Source organism: Xenopus laevis, chromosome 1L (assembly GCF_017654675.1).
Source record: "Xenopus laevis strain J_2021 chromosome 1L, Xenopus_laevis_v10.1, whole genome shotgun sequence".
NCBI lineage: Eukaryota > Metazoa > Chordata > Amphibia > Anura > Pipidae > Xenopus > Xenopus laevis.
The window spans coordinates 23,562,475-23,586,544 of record NC_054371.1 but is presented as its reverse complement, the minus strand read 5'-3'; the positions used below and the strand labels follow the sequence as shown (position 1 = coordinate 23,586,544).

At 39.4% G+C, this 24,070-nt stretch overlaps 1 protein-coding gene across 15 annotated transcripts in view; it reads right to left on the bottom strand.

Moving 5' to 3' along the window:
- The window catches only part of htt.L (huntingtin L homeolog), a 132,459-nt gene that overhangs the window by 59,116 nt on the left and 49,273 nt on the right, over positions 1-24,070 (bottom strand). For 12 of the 15 annotated variants that reach the window (XM_041587681.1, XM_041587693.1, XM_041587704.1 and 9 more), the window contains 18 exons: positions 23,017-23,128; positions 22,655-22,792; positions 22,328-22,486; positions 20,083-20,180; positions 19,575-19,714; positions 17,964-18,027; positions 15,971-16,071; positions 14,571-14,717; positions 13,073-13,193; positions 12,657-12,802; positions 11,146-11,297; positions 8,818-9,032; positions 8,003-8,129; positions 5,758-5,879; positions 5,364-5,474; positions 2,615-2,692; positions 2,290-2,513; positions 1,543-1,621 (listed from right to left, as the gene is read on the bottom strand). In XM_041587681.1, coding sequence (XP_041443615.1) covers positions 1,543-1,621; positions 2,290-2,513; positions 2,615-2,692; positions 5,364-5,474; positions 5,758-5,879; positions 8,003-8,129; positions 8,818-9,032; positions 11,146-11,297; positions 12,657-12,802; positions 13,073-13,193; positions 14,571-14,717; positions 15,971-16,071; positions 17,964-18,027; positions 19,575-19,714; positions 20,083-20,180; positions 22,328-22,486; positions 22,655-22,792; positions 23,017-23,128 — 2,334 coding nt within the window. The remainder of the gene's footprint in view (positions 1-1,542; positions 1,622-2,289; positions 2,514-2,614; positions 2,693-5,363; positions 5,475-5,757; positions 5,880-8,002; positions 8,130-8,817; positions 9,033-11,145; positions 11,298-12,656; positions 12,803-13,072; positions 13,194-14,570; positions 14,718-15,970; positions 16,072-17,963; positions 18,028-19,574; positions 19,715-20,082; positions 20,181-22,327; positions 22,487-22,654; positions 22,793-23,016; positions 23,129-24,070) is intronic. The other 3 variants (XM_041587684.1, XM_041587689.1, XM_018228298.2) reach the window with 1 other exon arrangement.

The following is a 24,070-nucleotide window of genomic DNA, read 5'->3' as shown; positions in this document are numbered from 1 at the left end:
TTCTGATTCTGGATTCTCTCAAATCCTGTGTGAAAGGTTCAGGATTTGGCCTAACCCAAAAAATATGAATTCAGTGCAGTGTCCATTCTACAGCTGTAGGATCTTCAACCTTGTGGTGCCTGTGTCCCATGATGATGTATTTCTAGGTTTGCTTATATAAAGTTTGCAGTTCTTTTACTTTGCCTGCCTGTGAGATCTGTGCCTGCCATTTCTCTGTGGTAGGATACATCTCCCCGTGCTATAGGTCTGAGACAGACCCCATGTGGTTATTGGTGAGCTAATGAAAACGTTTGCCACTGGCACCAGCAGCTCTCAAGTTGCTCTTCTCTCCTTTGTGTTGCCTGGGCAGTGAATGGGACTACAACACTGTGCACTGTATGCAGATTATGCCACACCGAGCGATTTCTCATCTTGTATGATTGCTATAGTTTACATAAGTCAAAAGAGAGAAAGCATGGCCCATAAGTTTGCACCCTCCCACTGTCGATCTGACTTCCCAACATGAAATTAAGATAAAACTTTACCTTTACTTATAATCATTTAAAATAAAATGCCAAAAATAATAAATTAAAAAAGAGATTAGGAGAGAGAAGCTGTCCTGACTCAAAGGTCATAAGCTGGTAAACGGAATACGAAGAGTTAAATTGTAGTTGGATTAGTGGTCTCAGTTATCACAATTTCCATCTAAGTAATGTTCGGTTAAGTCGTGCGGTTGTGGCGATGTCAGTGTTATAGGGATGGAAATCAACATCCGTACATATTCCTGAGTACTGAGAAAATGCACCCTAACATGGACTGGGTGAGAGTGTTAGCATTGATCCTAGGGGATCTAAAAATCGGCTCCCCCTCACAAATATTATTAGCCTCACATGTGCTTAAATTTCAGCACCGCTGATTCCACCTGCACGGTTCCCTTGATATGCTTTAATTTCAGCATTGTGGATTCCACCAGCACAGTTCCCTTAGTGTGCTTTGAATTCAGCACCGCTGGTCCCACCCGCACAGTACCGTTATTGTACTTATGATAAAGCACTGTGGATTTCACCCACACAGTGCCCTAAATGTGCTTTGGATTATACATTGCGTGTTCTACCCGCACCATTCTCTTAATGTGCTATCAATTCAGCACCCCGGATTACATCCGCATAGTTCCCTTAGTTTGCGCCTACCACCAAGTACTGTTAAGGGAAGTTTCTAGGCCTCGGCCGATGTGGATTTAGCCTCTTTGCGGCACAAGACCCGACCACGTTAACCCCTCCACCCGTTCACCGACCAAAAGCTAAATGGACCGTCTCCCTGCCTAATAGATTTAAAAATAGCAGCGCCTGACACGCGTTTCACTCGCTTGTGCGGGAGCTTTTTCAAACTGCTATAGTTTAAAGGTGCAACAGAAGCAATTACAGTAACTATCACAGTGCAGTGTCCTGTCCTGCTGGTCACTTCCCCAGATCTAATGCACCACTTGTGTATTTGTCAAAAATAATTTCAATTTTAGCAATTGTCAATGTACTGTACTAAAACCTTTCCTAGGTATCTTAATACCTTGTCTGCTCGATGCTTAGTGACGTTGCTGATGCTATTTTTTAGCTGAGAAGAAACTTTCTGAAGGACATCAAACCACCTGTAAGAAAGAGATGTTGAGAATCAGTGGCAGTTACTCACAGCTTTTCTTAGCACATTATTAAATACACATTTACCCTATGCTACTGAATACACCCCGACTGTGTTAAGATCCCCATACACCGGATGATATAATATGCCGACAGATTATTCAGCATCTTATTGCCCAGTGTATGGGGCCCTCCAACGGGCTTCCCCGATCAATATCAAACCAAAAGTCAGCCAAAAGTGGGCAGGTTAAAAACTCCAGTTGAATCAAGGAACGCATTGGTTTGTTGATGTGGTCCTCGATCCGACCACCCGTATGCTCAACGTTGTGATCCAAACCCTAGGGCCCATGATCGGATCTGCCCAATAGCGTCCACATCAAGGTGGGCATATCGGGGAGAGATCCGCTTGTTTGGAGAGGTTGTCAAACGAGAGGATCTCTACATCTATGGCCACCTTTACAAAGGTGTGCAAATATGAGCTAAGCATAACTAAAAGTTATTTTGGAGTGCCGAAACTATTGTTGTTGTGTGTTACAGTAAAATTGGGTGACTTGATACAAATCATCTGCATACATAGGAATCAACTGGGCAGTGAAGCTTAAAAATGTAAACAGAGATCAGGGAATAAATACTATAATGATACAAATTAAGAACACAAAAATAAATAGAAGGCACCCACCCTGATGTATCCTGTTCTTGGTCGGCCTGCACCATGTTTCTTAGACTTGCATCTGCCAGTGCCTGGGTGAAATGGGTGTACGGCGCCATGAAGCAGTAATGGTACAGTCCTGGGCGAAGGTTGGATGAGCCCAGACGCTGAGCTTTTCCTTGACTTTTACTAGGGTTTAAGGACAATGCCTCAAACTGAGAAGCCAAGTTGGTTCCAAAAAGTGTTTTCAGCAGCTTTTTTAAAGAAAAAAAAAAAGGGTTGGAGGTTTAAGTAACAAGTTATGTACAAAATACTGGGGTAGAAGAAATACAAAACTTGAGGTCTTAAAACTTACTTGCTGGACACAAACAGTCGCCATTACTGGCTCCCGGCTGAAGCAGGACTTCAGATATCCCAGTATTTCTTCAACACACTACCAAAAGAGAAACATTTGGAAATTAAAGATAAATTATTTTTCTTCCAGGAGACGGTAAAAAGGAACCTATATGCCCTTAAAGGGGTTGTTCACCTTTGAGTTAGATTTTAGTATGATGTAGAGAGTGATATTCTGAGACAATCTGCAATTGGTTTTCATTTTTTATTATTTGTGGTTTTGAGTCATTTAGCTTTTTATTCAGCAGCTTTCCGATGTGCGTTTCCAGCAGTCTAGTTGCTAGGGTCCAAATAACACTACAGGGGAAGGTAATGCCTGGAGAGAGTGTTTGTCTCCAAAGACAAGTACTTCCCTTGAGTGTGATTCTGCTATTACCTATAGGATCACTAGTAGTTGTATTTGTCTCTCTATTCCGTAGATATTGTATGTGGTGATGCCCAGCGAGGCACCCAGGGATTAACTACAAATGATGGTAAAATAGCTTTGCCACTGGAGATACACTAAACTGGAGCAGATTGCCTAGGCTTATTGCATGAATAACATTTTTCAGCTGGTACATCTCCTCTGCAAGGAAACTGCCTGCCTCCACCATCTGTCAATCACAGCACAGAGGGAGATCAAGCATGTGCCACAGGCTATAAAATCAGAATCTGGCCTATTGTATTAACAGTGATTACCCAACATAACAGCTGTTGAGTAAATCACTAACTTCGTTTACATGCTCCATACTCACTACAGGGCGATAATTAACTGCCACCACAGGAATTACGCGCCATAGCAATAACCCAGTGCAACTGAACTGATCTCATTCACTGTGGTGGCAGAATGAGATAGAATAACTACCTCCCTGTGTTGTAACATTTGTGGTCCCCCTATTATTAAACAACACTGAAGGAGGTACCTAGTACGGTAAGTTGCAAATTTAAAGCAGTAACATTCAGAAATTCCAGACATATTAGTATTAGGCCTTAAAGGGGACCCATCACCCCAAAAAATAATTTCAAATCCTATTTTATCATGTTAGTCAAGCAAAATGAACTTTAATTACACTGTATAAATGATTTGAATCTTGTTTCCTTCAGTCTGGGAATTCATAATTATAACAAGCAGGCAGGAGCCATTTTGTGGACACTGTTATTAAGACAAGCCTTGTATCATCTCAGAATCTTGTTTGTGCACCAGAATGGGGGACCTGATGTCCATCCCCATGTCCTGGCTACACAATTAAATGGTGAAGAGACTGGGGAATGTGGGGAGAGCAGTGACATGTAGGAAGTGCTGAATGGAAAGTGAAAGTAATTGCCTAAGGCATAGAGGAGGGGCAGACAATATTTGACTCACAGCTGAGATTTTTAAATGAGTTTAGAACAGCTATGAATTTAATAAATTATGTCTGGGTGACAGGTCCACTTTAAAGGAACAGTTCAGTGTGAAAATAAAAACTGGGTAAATGGATAGGCTGTGCAAAATAAACAATGTTTCTAATATAGTTAGTTAGGCAAAAATGTAATGTATAAAGGCTGGAGTGACTGGATGTCTAATAAAACAGCCAGAATCCAACTTCCTGCTTTTCAGCTCTCTAACTCTGAGTTAGTCAGTGACTTGAAGGGGAGTCACATGGCACATTTCTGTTCAATGAGTTTGTAATTGATCCTCAGCATTCAGCTCAGATTCAAAAGCAACAGATATGACCCATGTGGACCCCCTCAAGTCGCTGATTGGTCACTGCCTGGTAACCAGGGTAACCAGTCAGTTCAAACCAAGAGAGCTGAAAAGCAGGAAGTAGTGTTCTGTTACACATCAAATCACTCCAGCCTTTATACATTACATTTTTGGCTTACTAACTATATTAGAAACATTTCTTATTTTGCACAGTCTATTTACCCAGTTTTTATTTTTACACTAAACAATTCCTTTAAAGGGGTGGTTCACCTTAAAGTAAACTTTTAGTATGCTATAGAATGGTCAATGTTAAGCAATGTTTTTAATGGTCTTCATTATTTCTTTTTTTTTTATATATAGTTTTTTACTGATTCACCTTTTTCTTCTGACTCTTTCCAGCTTTTAGATGGGGTCACTGACCCCATCTTAAAAACAAATGCTCTGTAAGGCTACAAATGTTTTGTTTTTGCTACTTTTTATTACACATCTTACTATACAGTCCCTCTCCTATTCATATTCCAGTCTCTTATTCAAATCAATGCGTGGTTGCTAGGGTCATATTTTTTTTAGTCATTTGAGACATGTTTGGAATCCCTAGAGCAACACCTTCTTTCCTAGAAGCTGATTGATACATGCTCAGAGTACCACCTACTGTGGTAAGTGCAGTCTGGAAATTACATACAGTGCCCAGAGTGCACATTATCTGTATTAAATAGAGGTTAAGGTATGTTGAGATATATACAGGTAAGTAAAAGGAATATGCACTGTCCCATGGAAGTAAAGTACTGTGGTTTGCAGATGCTGGCTACTAATGTATTCAGAATTGCCTGCCTGCAAATGGAACATGGATGGTTTCATGGAGAAGTAGTAATCGGCAACATCTATTTTCGAGGCACCAAGGGGCTATAAAACAGGTAAAACAAACAGTTTTATATTGATCAATGGAAATCAAGCTTAATTCTCAGTGTTCCAAACTATAGCTAAAATGCAACAAAGCTGCCCATAATAAAAGCCATACATTTCCTCAGAGGTGACTCCACTAACTCACCTTCCCAATATCTGTGAGGGTGGCAAGCTCCAAGATTTGGGATAGGACATCCAGAGCCGAGCGCAGAAAACCCCCAAACTTCTCATTATTATTTTGCAGATCTAATGTCACCTGGTGTTGCCAAAGAAAACATTCCGTTAGATATTCTGATATAATGGCAGAGTGGGCTCAATAAAACCCAAACAATGAACAATTTATGATCATGCACCTATTGTACTGACCTCTATGAACTAAAATACCTTCCTAACAAAATTTTATTTTCAAACTTAGTTTCAGATAAAAATATAATGGCAAAAAAACTCAGCGACTCCAGCAGACACCCGCTACCGAACACTTGCATTGCATTATTATCATCTGAGATCATATTCATTCCGAGAATTCCGAAGCAACATACCTTATAGTTGGCATATGTAGCTTTCAACACATCATATAATTTGAGATATGAAGGAAGATGGTAGAAACTCCCAAGGGATTTGCTTGTCTGTGCAGTACCTGAAGCCTCTGTTTGTCGGGAAGCTTAAATATAATTTAAAAGAAAAAACGAGATGAATTAAAAAAAAAACTTCAACTATTGGTACAGGTATGGGACCTGTTATCCAAATGCTTGGGATCTAGGGATTTCCCGATAGTGGATCTTTCTGTAATTTGGATCTTCATACCATAAATCTACTAGAAAATCATGTAAACATTAAATAAACCCAATAGGCTGGTTTTGCTTCCAATAAGAATTATTACAACTAGTACAAATATTAAAGGAACTCATCAAATTACAGGGGAAGTTAACCTTTAGTAAGTCCTAGATGGACTTGTCAAAACAACTTTTCAATTTTCCTATTCTGGCATTTTCAGTTGAAATGCTTAGTTGTTGGGGATGGCGGGGGCTCGCAAACAAATTAACTTTGAAGCTTCAGGTTTATTGTTCTTATTTTTTATTTCAGGATCTCTACCATTCATCTTCTATTTTTTTTTCAAAGCATCATTAATTAATCTGCAACACTTTAAACTGCAAGCCTGAAAGCGGCAAAACAAAACATGTAAATATTTCATAAACCATAAAATAAAAGTATAATGAAAACCAATTGCAAACTGTCTTAAATACAGCTATTTATACAATAGTAAAAGTTACAGTGACACATCACAAAAAAGAACTTTGTACAGTGAGAGCTGTGAGTTGTGGAATTCTGTCCCTGAAGTGGTTGTACTGGCAGATACATTAGATAGCTTGAAGAAATGTTGGATGCCTTTTAAGCAAGTTCCAAAATACCCGATTTATTAGAGTAATACAAAGGTGATCCAGGGACTAGTCCATTAGTCAGGAAGGATGTTTCAGAGGATTCAGATGGGGTGTTGCCTTTCTCTGGATCAGCCAGAAGAAAGGTTTCATTTAGGGTTTTATAATGATTTTATTTGAACTCGACAAAAACTCTACGGCCGATTTCGCCACGATCCAAACGCAGGCGACAAGTCAGATGCAACGGAAATAAGGTAAGCAAAAGGAATGTTGAATGGTGTCGAAGAGTTCGTCCGACGCGATGCACGCTGTGTCTGTCGCGCCGAATGAACCCTGTGACTTCATCCGACATTTCATCTCTTAGCTTATTTCCGTTGCATCCAACTTGACGCCTGCGTTTTTGCGCAGCGCCTCAGATCATGCTGAAATCACCCGTGGAGTTCCTCCCTAAGACATAAAAGGTTGTCTTAGTAATAGGGATGCACTGAATCCATGATTCGGTTCGGGATTCAGGCTTTTTTAGCAGGATTCGGGTTCAGACTAATCCTTCTGCCCGGCTGAACTGAATCCGAATTTGCATATTAAAATTAGGCGAAGGGAGGGAAATCGTGTGAGTTTTTGTCAGAAAACAAGGAAATAAAAAATGTTTTCTCCTTCCCACCCATAATTTGCATATGCAAATTAGGATTCGGATGGGTATACGGCCGAATATTTCACAAAGGATTCGGGGGCTTGGCTGAATCCGAAAGAGTGGATTTAGTAACCTTAGTTACTATGTATGTTACTTGAGATTTGTGCACATGTAATACTGAAGCATCATCAATAACAGGCAATCAAATACAGGTATTCCCATTATTCACACCATCACTGTGTCAGAAATCATATTAAAATCATATATATGCCCAAAGAAATTTGAAAGTATATGGAGTCGCCAGCCACATCAACTAACCAATGAACATCAATTTACAGCCATACTTCCCCCCCTTCCCCCTTCTTTTCCTTTTCTATCTAGCTTCTCTTCCCTCTATCTTCTTTAAGTTGTAAAATTCAATAAAAATTAATCTTTAAAAAAAAAAAAAAAAAAATCATATATATGGTTAACTTTCACTTTAATATGGGACTGCCGAATCACACTCCATACAAACCATGTGATACGTTCAACACTTACGGTCATGGCATGTAGTGTTTTACTCAATGCTATTTGTGATAGTTATCAAAAGGTATCTTGATCTCTTCCTTTACACTTGAATTGGAAGTGATGTGAGGTTGATCAGTACGAGCAATTAGCAATCAAAAACTTGTCATTTACTGTTCTGGAGTGCCAACAGCTGCTGCCTTGACAACTGAGCTGGCTATTAAATGGTAACTATTAGAATGTCAGTGTCAGCAATGTAGGGATAAGTCTTACCTGGCATTCCTTCACCAGACTTCTTTGGGCTTAATGGAACAGCAGTTTGCTCGGCCGTATCTCTTTCCTTTCCTTTGCGCCGGATCGGACTTAGAGATGGTGGGTTGGTAAGAGAAGGAAGAGTAGCCTGCAAGTCACATAAGCAGAGGACAAAAATAACACCCTTCCTCCAGTAAACATGGGGGACACATAAATTATAGAGAACAGCATTGCTCAAAAAAAAAAAAGCAGTTGAATATGATGACGATGAGTGTTTCCAACACACGTACATTTTCATTCAGCATGTATATTCCATGCAAATATTCAAGTTAGCAGACAAGTTTGGGTCTAGGAAAACTGACACAGGCAACCGAGTCAAACCTGTCCAGTATCTGAAACTAGAATGTGACAATACGATATCATAGAACACTACAGCGTGGATTTTGGGAATATTTGATTTATTCTGGCACGAGTATATTAACTCCAGTGTAGTAAAAACAGCTGGATCTTGTGTACCTATAGTAGAGGAAACATAGATTGGGGAGACCACAGCATTCTTATGCTCCTCATACATTTCGGCGGTTCAATAAACATATATTTCTTTGTTCATCACCAAAGTCCTGTGAGTGCGGTGTAATATGATGTTTTATAGTCTTCAGACACCTGCACCCAGGCATGTAACCTTGTTTAATGGAGTGCACACTTTTGGGAGTATTTCAATAATACATTTGCATGCAGGAGAATTGCAGTGGGGGGTAGTTGTATTATGGAGGAGAGTAAACACTGAGAGTGGTCATTCACTGAATATAAGTAATGGTTGTGTTTATATAACATACATAATGTTGCACCTTTACAACTGGTCCGGGAGTAATATCATCAATCACATGAGCACATATGTTTATTGCCTTCAGTAAGTGAATAAACAGTTGTTCCACCATGCCAACCACTGTCCTGTCACCCAGAGCTGGCCAAGGCTCCTCTTGTTTATTAGCTGCCTGGCTTATCTCTTCTTCTGACGTCCAGGGATTTTTCAAAGATTTTGGAGCAGTAGCTGTGTTAATAAGTAGATTGAACAATAAGACAAAGACACACGTCATAGCAGGATACAATAATTCATAAGGAGAGAATTAGCATTTTAGACCTATGACGAGACATCAGGAAGATTAAAGGACACGTAAACACAAAAATCAGTGGACAGCCTCTTTGAAATCTCTATATAACTGTCACTATGATTGTTCAAAGGTTAACAGTAAGGGGCCGATTCACTAAGGGTCGAATATCGAGGGTTAATTAACCCTCGATATTCGACTAGGAATTAAAATCCTTCGACTTCAAATATCGAAGTCGAAGGATTTAGCGCAGATAGTTCGATCGAACGATCGAAGGATAATACCTTCGATCGAATGATTCGAAGGATTTTAATCCAACGATCGAAGGAATATCCTTCGATCAAAAAAAGTTAGGCAAGCCTATGGGGACCTTCCCCATAGGCTAACATTGACTTCGGTAGCTTTTAGCTGCCGAAGTAGGGGGTCGAAGTTTTTTTTAAAGAGACAGTACTTCGACTATCGAATGGTCGAATAGTCGAACGATTTTTACTACGAATCCTTCGATTCAAAGTCGTATTCGAAGGTCGAAGTAGCCCAAAAAAAACTTCGAAATTCAACGTTTTTTACCTTCGAATCCTTCACTCGAAGTTAGTGAATCGGCCCCTTAGGCTGCAGCATCACCTTAATCCTTTAGGATTCTTTCTCCTCCTGTAACCCACTCTGGCCCCTCCCTCGGGAATTTCCTTTGGCTGTTGGTTAATGAGCATGCTCAGTTCTTCTCAACTCAGATTAATACACACCCTCCAGTCTAGCAGCCAATGAAGAGATGGCATTGCTGGTTCCCATAGAAACTCTGCTCTAGTTGTCTGCTCCTATTTTTAAATCCTAACCCCTTTCCTGAGCTCAGAGTAACTATTACAGTGCTCAATCCAAGCAGGACTTGTCATCATAGTAAAGTCTGCCTGTGTTAGCCTGCATTTTTCAATTGCATGAACTTTACATTGCATATGTGTTTTTTGCAGATATAAATGCACTGACAATGTGTCTGAGGGAAAATGGCCCCCTGGTGAAAGCTACTATTTGTTTAAGGGAAATGTAATGATGCTGGCAAATGGAGGGGGTATAAACAGAACAAATAATGGCATTTGGGTGGGGAGATGTTGCCAAATTATATACGTGGTAGGAAAATGTAGGCTTTACATGTCCTTTAAAGGGGAAGATAACCTAGTCGGCGCAAACCCCCCACCCCCCCCTCCAGTTTGTTGCCCACCCTCCCTCCTCCCCCCTGGCCTACCCGTCCCACTGGGCAAATGCCCCTAACTTGTTACTTACCCTTCTGTGCAGGTTCAGTCCAGGGAGTTCACCGACGACATGTTCTTCCACGCGATCCCTGCTGTGAACGGCGCATGCGCAGTAGGATCATTTCGCCGGTACGATCTACTGCGCATGCGCGTGACTTTTGGCGCATGCGCAGTAGATCCATACCGGCGAAATGATCCTACTGCGCATGCGCCAAAACGCCGTTCAGAGCAGGAAGAAGATTGCGTGGAAGAAGATGGTGCCTGTGAACTCCCTGGACTGAACCTGCGCAGAAGGGTAAGTAACAAGTTAGGGGCATTTGCCCAGCGGGACGGGTAGGCCAGGGGGGAGGAGGGAGGGGGGGCAACAAACGGGAGGGGGGGTGGGGGGTTTGCGCTGACTAGGTTTCCTTCCCCTTTAAGCGACTTGAGGTCACATGAAGAGGACGGAATAATTCCAATCAGGCTCCTCAGCATAATATAGAGTGATAAAGATATACCATGAAATACAAAGAAACATGGTGTGCGCATCTCGAGATGTTGTTAAAACAATCAGATACAATTCTGTTTTAGTTGGCTGAGTGCCTGTCTCATTCTGGATATTTCTTTGAATATCCATGGTGGTGGAATAATTTTCTGTGTAAGAACATTAGCAGCATGGCCATGATAAACATTCCCCAGACATTTCCTACTACTAGGTGAAAGCTTTCATATTTTTCATACTTTTTACCCTCCGGATTTCAGTATAATCTTAACTACAATGCATGCTCAAATTGTAAGCAATAAAAATGAATATTTGTTTAGGATATGCGCTGACCTGCTAGCAGATTCCCAGCTAGAACCAAGGCATCCTGATGTGCGGAAAGGTCTAAGGGGAACCAGGCAGACGAAATCAGAGAGAGGATCATACTGGACATTCCAGCAGTGCAGCTTTTCCTGGGTTCTTCTGATGGGCTTTGTTGTGAGATGCTAAAATTAGAGCAAAATAAATAAACTACATTTTTCCAGCAGCCTGAACAACATACTAGCACTGAAAGTGCATTTGATTAGGGAGAACTGAAATAACCCATTAATTACAGCTGCATTCTATTATTGAACCTGATATATATCAATCTGAATCATTTTAACTCAGGTTCTCTAACATTTGTAATATTTATATGCCGATGCCATTCTTTAGCTCTCTAAGAATTCATTGCAATTTTACATCTTATTAAGGTGGTCACACATGGGTCAATACAATACATGGGCCAATACAAGCTGCTCAAACTTGTAAGCCCCTCAAACTTGTATGGGGCCCATGAGGAAGACCTGACTAGCTAGATATCTATTGGTTGATATGGTCTTCCCCTGAAAGGTCCCTATAGGCCCACAGCATGATCAGATCATTGGTCTGGGGGCTACGTATTGCTAAAGATGGAATCAGCCTAATCTGGGCAAAGATACTTTTCGGTAGCCTCTATCAACAAGAAAACCTTAAAATGTATGTTTATCTTTAATTAATGTAATCTACTTGCGACCCAAACACAACACCCTGTCTCATTTTACAGGCATTTTCTCCTTCAAATGCAGATCAGAACAGGATGGGGTGATAAAAGTGGAGACCTTAAAGGACAAAGAAATCAAAGAAAGTGTGCCGAACTTTTTATGCACTCTATAGTGAGCACAATGGTGTTAACCCTGTGCCCCAGGCTGGTGTGTCTCTTACATAGAATATGAGCCAGCATGGGGTACATGCCATCGCTATTCTTCTTCAGCTCTAAGGTACTCCTTAAATGGACCTCAGATACTATGTTTATTTGATTGATACTATGTTGAAATAAAGTATAACAATTTTTAAACTGACCTGGAGACAAGCAATTAATTTCTGATACCCAGGAGTGCGCTGCCTTCATTCTACTGTGCTACTCCTTAAATGGGTTTTGGTTGGCCCTGTCTGCAGTACATTTTGACTACTCTACTATACTGCACAGAAGCCCAGTCCAAGCCACCATAAGATATACCTGGGGTATATCTTATATGCTATGCAGTTATGTGTTCTAGGCTTGGCCATTTTATGGTAGAGGAGCAAGTATACCGTAACGTAAGGTATACTTGGAAAGTTAGGGGAAAATGACTGTGCTATGCAGTTATATGTTCTAGGCTGGGCAATTTAATGGCAGAGGAGCAGTGTTTAGTGTTTTTGCACGCTAGGAAATAACTTAACAATTGGCTTATACCACTCTCCTTCCAGTTGGCTTTCCAACTTCTAAGTTCAACAATAAAGAGTCTAAAGGTTAGTATTAGCTCTGAAGATTCTTACACTGCAATAAAGTTATTTAGCTGATTTACCTGAAGGAACGTCCACGGTTCTTGTAAACTTGTATTCGGGTGGTTTGAGCATTGGTACTGGTCACATACCCACAGTGCCATCCTACGCTCCATGTGCACACTGGAAAGGTTACTGATAGGAGGCACAAAGCTTCACAGCAGCCAAACTTTAAAATAAAACATATTGGTATTTGTGGAAAGCAGTTACCAAAGAAGCACAACACTGGCTATAAAAGCAGAAAATGATCTAACTTGAGGTTTGCAACTAAAATTTTATACGGAGAGCAAAATACAGAGACTATAACATTCCAGTACTGAGCCAATGCTGATTGGTTGCTATGAGTTACTGCTCCTGGGCAAACTTAGTGCCTTTTATAACAAAAAAACAGATTTCTTGGCACAGGAAAGTGGCCTCAGACAAGTAATGCTAATATTACCGTAAGTGCACGTGTGGTCGATGTAGTTAGTGCATGGGAGACTGCCGTGATGACTTTGGAAAGGTTGTTTTCCATGGAGACATCTGTAGGGCTTTGCTGTATATTGTACCCTCTGTAGATCCTGAAACACATTATAAATAATACATTAGAGAATGTCTGTATAATATCCCCATGTAAAACAGTAGTAAAGAGGGCACTGTGTAATAGAAGTATGGGATCTATTATCTCGACAACAATAAGCCAGAAAGCTTTGAATTCCATTTCCTAGAGGGCTATTCAAAGAAGTTGTTCATCTTTAAATTGACATTTAGTATGATGTAGAGACAATTTGCAATTGTTTTTCATTTTGTAAAATATGTGGTTTTTGAGTTATTTAACTTATTTAACTTTTTCAGCAGCTCTCCAGTTTGCAATTTCAGCAGTCTGATTGGTAGAGTCCAAATTATCTTAGCAACCATGCATTGATTTGAATAACAGATATGAATAGAAGAGGGTCTGGATAGAAATATGACCTTATTCATATATTAATCCAATAAACCATATTTGAAGGTAATAAATTAGTCCTAAATATGGACTAAATCAACTTACAGTGTCTACATTGTATACCTTCTCTACATGAATTAATACAGAAGGTATGAATGTGAATATTCAGGTAAAGAATTTTATCAGAAAGAGAACAATTAGAGGATATGTCCTATTGAAAAGGTATGAGATCCCTTCCTTATAGGAAAGCTCAAAATTACAGGAAGGCCATCTCCATTTTAAGCAAACATCTAATGTTTTAAAATGATTTCCCTTTTCTCTGTAATAAAACCATACCTTGAACTTTATACTAACTAAACTGCATAAATCCACATTAGTGGCAAAATAATCCTTTTGGCCTTATTCAATGTTTAAAGGGGGAACTCCGGCTTCCAAACCAAAATGTGATAAGAGGCCACATAACACAGAAACCCCTAATATACCTTCACAGTTACCGGTTTCTTCAAAAAGTATGAATAAATGTAATTTTCTATGCTGAAATCCAGCTGTTTAACAGTTCTTCTCTTTCTGCATCATTTGAAATTCTGGCAGGGAAGGAGGGACTAAATACTGATATTACAAATTGTAACAACTTCTCCACATCTTATAGACAGCATGCAGGAACTACATAACCCACAATGCATTGCACTGTCATGTTCAGTTCCTTATTGAAATCACATGTGCAGGGAATTGTGGGGTTTGGAGGATGCAGGATAAGGACAGATTACTGCTGATACAAAGTAACAGTAGTCAGCCAGCTCAGCAAAGTAGTCAGAGAGATAAGGAGAGCAGGGGGCTAGGCTTTTTTTTTTAACCAGAATTAAGGTATGGAGATCCAAATAATTGAAAGATCCATTATCCAAAAATCCCAAGTCCAAACATTTCGGTTAATAGCTCCAGTGACTGTATATGCAAATAAAAACAAGAGTCGAATATTTTTATATTTTCAACAAAAGGACTCTGATGAAGAGCTTACCTTGTGATGGTGCTGACTGCAAAGTGGGATGGCGGTTGGGTTTCATGCATGAGAAGTTTCAGATAAATACTGCTTTGGTCTCTTGCTGCTGCTACAACAGGGTCAGCCTGGACCTGATCGCAGTTGTAAAAAAATTTGGGCACAAGCCTGCAGTATAAAAGCATGTACAGTTCCCACATGACCAGAAGATATGTAATATGAAAAAATATAAATCATAAACCTTTTAATGGAGAACTAAACCCCCCGTTAATCAAAAATCCCCATCCCCTTCCTTCCATTGGCCCCCTCACTGCTTTCTCCCTCCTTAGTATCTCAATGGAAAAAGTGTCCCTATCATGTACCTTGGCATATTCATGCAGAGTAGCGCAGCAGAGCTCTCCGGCACCATATTCTGTATCTTCTGGTTCCTCGAGGAAGTGAGCGCCAGCACAGAGCGTTTTCGCACAAGCGCAGTTGGGACCATTCTGGTATTCTACTGCGCATGCACGGAAAGCTCCGAAGATTGCCCAAGGAAAAGAAGAGTATCCGAAGATACGGAAGATGGTGCTGAAGAGCTCCGCTGCGCTACTCATAATTATGCCAAGGTACATGACAGGGATAGTTTTTCCACTGAGTTACTAAGGAGGGAGAAAACATTGAAGGGGGCCAATGGACAGAAGGGGATGGGGATTTTTGATTAACGGGGGTTTAGTTCTCCTTTAATAGTCAGCAGTCTGTATGTCATATGATTAGAGCAAGTATATTCTGCTGTCTGCAACCCATGTATAAACTCTTTTATTTATTCTATATATCTATAGGCTAGAAGGCTAATAAATCTGGCATTTTAGGGCATTATATACAAAAATGTGCCCTGCAGCTTACCAGCTCCTATCCTCCACTCAGGAGTCAGTAATAGTTTTTTTATATAGAGAAACATGAAGTAATAGCCGATCATAATTTACAGTGTAATACGTCATTTACACCTAAAAATATTTAAACATGTTACAAAAGAATTCTGTAGTACAGAGCTAAGTATTTGCTCTAGTAACTGTCAACACAAAATGTAGCACGTCCAAAGGGTGGAAAAGCAAAAACCTAAGGTTTCAGAAACAAAACAAGGTATTAGCATTAGTATGTACAGAGGCCTGAAGGGATGCGAGAGCTCAGAACTCACACACATAGTGCCGGATACATTCCCACTTGTGTGATGTGCAGGTCGGGTGGGTTTGGGCCGACCTCAGCACACCATTTGGGGGTCGCAGCTTCCTGCATTCTTATTTATATCCTCGTGCCCTGCCCCTTTTGTGATGTTATCGGCAGGATGGGTCTTTATATAGAGGGGAGGAGGCGGGTGCAGGCGGGTTAGGGTTGAGTTAGGTGCAGGTTGAGTTTTTTTCAACCCGCACATGACGAATGCCTACCTTACTAAGGAAGCTGCTGCTACACGTCTAACTCTGGCATCTTCATCTCCAAGAAGGCTGATGATAACATTGTTCAGTACCCGATCCTGAAGATGCAGCAACTAAACAAAAAAAGAGGAATATGAGAAAAAATTGAGAAGAGCTTGCTTAAATGTAAACAGAAATTAAACATCACATGGATAACTGAAGGGGTTGTTCGCCAGTGGCGTTACTATAGTCTGCTTCCTCTGTAGCTAATATAAACCCCCTCCTCCCCATCCGCTCTCTTACCTGCGGCGAGGAATGGGGTCGGACAGGAGTGGGCGGGGTTGGGGCAGAGCATAGACGGGTTGGAGCATAGGCAGGGCGGAACTAGGACGGAACCAGGACGGGAAGTGGGCGGGAGGATGGGGATCTAATTACGCCACTGTTGTTCGCCCTCAAATTGTTAGTGCTGTACGATTTGAGATATTGAGTTAGCTTTTCATTCAGCAGCTCTCCAGTTTTCAATTTCAGCAATCTGGTTGCTAGGATCCAAATGACCTGGCAACCGTGCATTGATTTTAATAAGAGACTGGAATATGAATAGGAGAGGGCCTAAATGGAAAGATGGATAATAAAAAGTAGCAAAAACAATATATTTGTAGTCTTAAACAGCATTTGTTTTTTATATGGGGTCAGTGACCCCCATTTGAAAGAAGAAGGTGGCAAATAATTCAAAAACTATAAAAAAAAAAGAAAAGAAAAAATGAAGACCAATTGAAAAGTTGCTTAGCCATTCTATAACATACCCACCCCTTTAAAAAGGCCATGCTTACCCAATCCTGATATCATTTTAGGAACAGTGAAATTCAGACAGTTCCGAAAGCTAGAAACTCCCAAAACTTTGGGTTATAATTTTGGGCATATTTAAAGCACTCACTGCACCATCCCATGCAAGATCTGGCCAGAATATTTCTATATTATAACACTCATACACACAAATCTAGGTAATGAGGGTTGAAAGTAGGGATGCACCGAATCCAGGATTCGGTTTGGGATTCGGGCTTTTTCAGCAGGATTCGGATTCGGCCGAATCCTTCTGCCCAGCCGAACCGAATCCGAATTTGCGTATGCAAATTAGGGGCAGGGAGGGAAATCGCGTGACTTTTTGTCAGAAAAAATGTTTCCCCTTCCCATCCCTAACTTGCATATGCAAATTAGGGTTCAGATTCGGTTCGGTATTTGGCCGAATCTTTCACGAAGGATTCGGGGGTTCGGCCGAATCCAAAATAGTTGATTCGGTGCATCCCTAGTTGAAAGCTTTTGATTTGTTATGATTTATGTTATTTCTTTGATTTATTTTTGTTTTGTATTTTATTTTTTTTTACTGTTATTTTGGTTATTGAATTACTACTATTAAAAGTATAATCCAATACTGCATTGTTATACTTTAAAAAAGTATATTTGAAAAATGAAAATAAAGAGAAATAAAAAAGGCCATGCAACATATCTTCCTACTGAGATACAATACATAGGAAAGTCTTTGGAGTCATAGTTGTAGGCTCTGTACAGGCTAAAAGCAAACTAATGGTGCTGTCCGTGTTGTAGTGATGCCAACTCTAACAGCTGTTTTCAGTAGTCCACGGCATGCCCATAACAGCTCAATAGCTCAGATTCACATTTGTGCTGGCTTAGTGTAAGACATTTAAATGTCTATGGAGGGCTACAGGAATTAAAAGGAAGATTGTAGTCACACAGCTTAGAAGAGTGTAAAAACGGCAATTAGCACAATTAAATTACCTTTACCCAATAGGTAATAAAAAAAAAAGTAAAAAAAAAAAAAAAGGGATCTGCGCCTTAAGTCGGCCAAAAGCCATTTGTGTATGTATGTATGTATGTATGTATGTATGTATGTATGTATGTATGTATGTATGTATTTATTACTCCCAACTATACAAATAGAGAGGCTAGATCTCGTCAGCTAAATTATTGGAATTATTATTATATATTATAATTCATAGCATTGTTTTACCCCAGTGTAATAATGGACTCCTCTGTGCAAATTTTCAGTTCTTGCTTCCATAAAATTGACTAATCTGTAAGAATAAAAAAAATAGAACTATACATAGATATTTGCATATCTTTATTCACACACTTTTTTAAAGTTCCTTTGTTTCAAAATCAAAAAAAGCACAACTTTCCCTGGAGAAGTTTTATTTTGTTCTTTCCCTAGTATAAATAAACTAAGACTGCAAGGCTGTGATATTAGAGAAAAAAGTAATTTCCAACCACGGATTCTGTTTTTGGTAATTATTATTTACTGTATATAGCTCTATCAGTTTATCCAGTGCATAACAGATTTAAGGGATACGAATACAAGACCAAATGTTTAACATATACAGACAAACATTTCTTGAAATGAGACTGAACTAGGTTAGTGTCACACATGACTTTTGCCAGTGGAGAAACCACAGATCCTCTGCCTTCCCTTCTGTCTTTAGTATGCACTGACCAGCATGATGTTGAACATTCCTGTGCACATATGGGGTGGATTTTGGTGTTAAAAAATGAATGCTTTTGCATTTTCATGCCTGAAGTCATAAGACAGAGGATCCATGTGTGACAATAGCCTTAAAGGAGAAGTCAACCCGTAATAAAAAAAACCCTCCCCCCCTACTAGTGATGTGCGGGTCAGGGTTTTCCTGACCCGCACCCGACCTTAATCCGCCCTGCTCCAGCCCGGGGTCCTTTTATAGACCCGCGCCACCGATGACGTCACATAAGGGGCGGGGCGAGCAGACGCGAGACTATAAAACCAGAGCCCGGCATTTGAAGGTGGCCGCGAGGAGCAGTGCCAAAATGCCGTCAATACACGACCATTAACGGAGAAGAAAAAGATGGCTGCCGTGAACTCCGAGGCCAGAATCTGCACGGAGGGGTGAGTAAAAAATTAGGGGCATTTGCCCAGGGGTAGGGGGGCAGGTAGGCTGGGGGGAGGAGGGTCTAGCCAGGTTAGGGGATAGGGTTTTTTTTTATTTTTACGGGTTGAATTCTCCTTTAAAGTACATCAGTGTATTGTTTTCAGGCAAAAACATACATGGTTATCATGGACATGGTTGATGAAACTGTCCCTTTGAAAGGGAACTATCTTCATTCTCTCTTCATGCAGCAGGGTTGATATTAAAATCCAATATATCTTATAGGGGGGCTTCCTTTCCTAGCAGATGAATTAGAGCTCACTCAAATAACTGATTCCAGTACAAACAAAATCTAACAAAATAACTGCCTTTTGCACAAATTCTGCATGTAGAGAGACATGATTTCTGGTGAGTTTAATAGAGTGAGCTCTATTACATCTTCTAGGCAAAAGGAGCCCCCCTATAAGATATATTGGATCTAACTGTCAATGAATATCTGACACCCAACTGCTGCATGAAGACAGAATGAAGAGAAACAGATGCTGAGGGAGAGGAATAGTGAAGATAAACTTAATTATTTCAGAAACTATACAGAATTTTTAATTGATTGTATTTAGAAAAAAATCCAAAGGTAACTCTCTAACTCTAACACAATGCCCTGAAGTGTTTATTCACTGACAAAATGGGAAGGCTGTATAGGTTGTTCTTTAAACAGATAAACTTACCTGAAATCAATCTCAGCAAGTGTTTCCAAAAGCTCTGTTCTCACAAGCCAGTAGGAGCTGTTCTTCAGGGTGAGCAGATCAATAATTAGCTGTAGTCCCAGCTCACTGTACGAGCTGCAGCACAGAGTCATTATGCAGTGCTTGAACAAAAGCAAAAACATTAATGAAGGCGCTTGAACTACAATAACAGATTATTTCAAGAACCAATAGATCTTGCGAAGAAGTTATTGTTTACACAAGGATTTGAGAACTTGCTTTGCCATGTAATTAAATTAAATGTAATTAAATTGATCTTTTCTTTATTTCTGAGGAGGAAGATGCCATTAATTCACCAAAGTCCATGGTACATGGTGTGTTCCGACAAGTAGTCGTGATCAGATCATATTGTGTGCCACGGACTTTGCTGAACTGAACAAACATCTGTTATTTAGAACTTGTTTGGGACAATATAGTGAACTAAACTTCACACATTGGGCCAATCGGGATTAGCGCTGATGGAAACACTTACTCTGACAGCCATACAAGCTAATTTGCATGTAACAGAAGATTCATCCTTCAGGGATTTCTGCAGTAATGGAATGCAGTCTGGCACGGAAAAGGTATTGCCTAGAAAAAAAATAACATGTCATTACATGTAAATGACATTACCGTTTAACTAATTGATTAAAAATATTCTTATTTTAAAGGGGTGGTTCACTTTTAAGTTAACTTTTAGTATGTTATAGAATAGCCAGTTCTAATCAACTTTCCACTAGGTCTCCATTATTTTTTATAGTTTGCCTTCTTCTGCTAACTCTTTCCAGCATTCAAATTGGGGTCACTGACCCCATCTAAAAACAAATGCTCTGTTAGGCTTTAAATGTATCATTATTGCCACTTTTTATTACTCATCTTTCTATTCAGGCCTCTCATATTCATATTCCATCTTGTGTAAAGCAATACATGGTTGCTAGGTTAACTTGGACCCTAGCAACCAGATTGCAGAAATTGAAAACTGGAGAGCTGCAGAATAAAAAGCTAAATAACTCAAAAACCACAAACAATAAAAAATGAAAAACATATGTACACAGGAGTTGCGGCCATTGTACTGGTATTATTAAGGGGGATTATGTGGTACATCCCCAAAAGGGTACAAAACATAACACGAAAGGCTTTCATACCTGTAACTCTCAGGGAGTAATTTATTGTTTAAAGTGCCCATGTGGCTTGGCATATATTGGCCAAACGAGTAGACAGGTTAAATGAACATAAGGCTGCTATAAGAAACTTCAAACCATTAAAAAAGGATGACATTAAGGGAATTAGTGATAAAAAGAAAAAGCAGGAAACTTTTTTATACCAACATTTTTTTGAAACAGGCCATAGGACATCACAACTAAGATGGCAGGTGCTAGAAAAAATACATGCATCGAACCAAAATCTAAAGATAAGATTGGCACAACGTGAGGCTTACTGGATATGGCTGCTGCAAACTCAAACACCGAGGGGGTTAAATGAGGAGTTTAGCCTGAGATCTTATCTGTAACAATGTACCATTCGGCTTGAAATTATGTTGCTAATTTGTTTCCATCTTTCTACAGATTCTCCTAAGTTGATAATTTTTTCGTTAGAAAAGGAAAGGTATGATTAATTCTTTCCTATATTGTTTAAAGAATTTTTTTGAGCATGTTTTTAATTCTGAGAAAAGATTTTCTTGTAACAAAATATTGTGTGAACAAAATGTTTTCAAACTTTTCAGGTGTTTGGACTTTTCTTTGAATAATGGATATCTTTATTATTGGATGGACTCTGGACTTTTATTATAATCCAAGGATTCCTTTTGATTGTTCTTGATTGATATGTAAATTTTCTTACTATATGGGTGGTGTTTAAGATTTTTGTACCTATTTAATGGTGGAAGTGGGAGGCACAGATCACCTGACGAAGGGGTACGCCCCCGAAACGTTGTAACCTGTTTGGCTTGACATTAAACACGGGTAATAACCCTTGAGCAGATTTCGTGTGCTGGATTAATTCTATTTATGTACACAGGGAGGCACATTTATCAAGGGTCGAATTTCGAATTCATGTGAGTTTTTTTAAACTCGCTGAAATTCAAATATACTTGAAATTCGACTGGGGGTTATTTAAAGAAGAAAAAATCCAATATCTCAAACTCTGACGAATTTTATAGACCCGAAATTCGATTAAACTCGATTTGAGTTTTTTCTCTGAAAAAAACTGGAATGTTAGGAAGGCTACAAACATCTCCAAATTGGTCACTGCACCTCTCCCATTGACTTATACATGAATTTGGCTGGTTTTAGGTGGCAAATAGTCGAATTTGAATTCTTAAAGGGCTAGAGCTTGGATAATGCCCTAGTCGAATTTGACATTCCAATTTCAATTTTTTTCAAATTGAATTTTCAATTAAAAAGTATTTACTAGGGATGCACCGAATCCAGGATTTGGTTTGGGATTCGGCATTTTTCAGAACCGAACCTATATGCATATGCAAATTACGGGCTGGGAGGGAAATCGCATGACTTTTTAATCACAAAACAAGGAAGTAAAAAATATTTTGCCCTTTCCACCCTTAATTTGCATATGCAAATTAGGATTTGGTTCGGTATTCGGCCGAATCTTTCGCAATGGATTCGGGGGTTCGACCCAATCAAAAAAAGTGGATTCGGTGCATTCATAGTATTTACTTTATTACAACAATGACTAAATGTTATGATCTGAAGTAAGAGAAAGTATAAAACTGATATTACCTGTATTAGCTTTAACCTTTGAAATCCAGGTTTCTGCTTCAAAGTGTGCTTTTGTGAGTACAGAAAACACAATGGTTCCAGAAAGGATTGCTGTAGCTCCTCTAACCTGAGGATCTCCGTGGTTGATGTAATCAAGAATATCTGAAACATACTGTATTTCTAGAAAGGGAGAGAGAGACAGATAGAAATGCATTCAGTCAATGCAAAATAGAAGATTCTTTACAGACAGAGAGGAGGATTTGCAGACCTTATAAACCCATGAATAAACCCTGCATTTGACTGTATGAGGATGCTCTAGCTAGCAAAAGTAAGGCAACTTAAACTAACCTTGAGGTTCGTTGGTTTCAGGGGAAAGTTTGTACAATTTGCTAAACAAAGCTTCTGGATACAAAGCAACAGCTGCTCCAACACAACTGACAGCCAAAGCTTTTACGCTGACTCGCACGTCTTTGTCTGGAACAAGCACTGCAAAAAGATTGGGGATATTCAGATAAATGCACACCAATTTAAACTCTGAAAAATCCTCTAATACTGGAGAAAAAGAGGGGTTATAAAGCATCATTCCTCTGCCAGCTCCAGAAGCACAGGGGTTATTTATCTAAGTGGAAATCTTCTCCAGAGACTGGCGCTGCCACCCTGCTGAGCTCTGAAGGGAAACAGTTGTAAGATCGACTTATTTTAATTTTTACCATTTTTCTGTCCAGTGAGCAGGAAGGAAGCCGACAGGAGTCGTACACAGTGAATTAAAGGAGCAGCATCTTTATCCATATAGTGTCCAATATCTCCCTTTATCCTTGAAGGCTGGAAAAAAATAAAATACTGAAACAAACTTAAATCTTTCAAATACCACTATTGAGATAAATTAAAAGGGTCGGTATAATCAGGGCTGTATCTTGGTTCAGAGCCACCTTTTGGCAATTAGTGCATGTGAAGTAAAGTCTGAGCAGTTTGCATTTAACTAATTTAATTTTTTAAACTAATTTAACTTTGCATCTAACTAATGAACACACAGCTCTGTAGAATTTTTTTTTTAAACTTAACAAGTTTTATTGAAGATTTTCATAAAAACAAGGAATACAAACCTTCGATAAGAATACAGTGTTTCAGAAGTAATTATGGTATCATTACATTTTTAAGCAGTTACAGAAAGATCGGTGGTTTGCCAGTTCCATATTAACACATGTTTTGAACTTCAAACAAGAACTCAGAGTAACAGAATAGAATAACAACTACTTGGAATAACAAGTCTCCCAAATCCTCCCAAAATATGGAGACACATGCTCCTATTTGGAGAAAAGGCAAAATCGTGTATAGAATGGACGAAAATCAGGACGCTACATTGAGATATGTAACAACCGAACAACAAATATTGTATAAATAGCTAAGTAGAAACCCCAGGGTAATAGCTCTGTAGAATTTTAAAGGGTAGACATAGACATAGGGAGGACAAGCATAATAATAACCAGCACAGGAATAAACGAATAGTTAATTCGAATTATAGAAATTTTATTTTTGATCAAAACTTACAAATTAAAATTGGGGATAATCCAAACTCGATTAGAATTCGAGATTTATCAAACATTGACCCTGGGAATAATTCAAATTCGACTATTCGCCACCTAAAACCTGCTGAGTTCATGTAGAAATCAATGACAGAGTGACCCATTTGAAGATGTTAACAGCCTTCCTGACATTCAAGTTTTTTTCTGAGAACAAAAAACTTGATTCAAGTTTAGTCGAGCT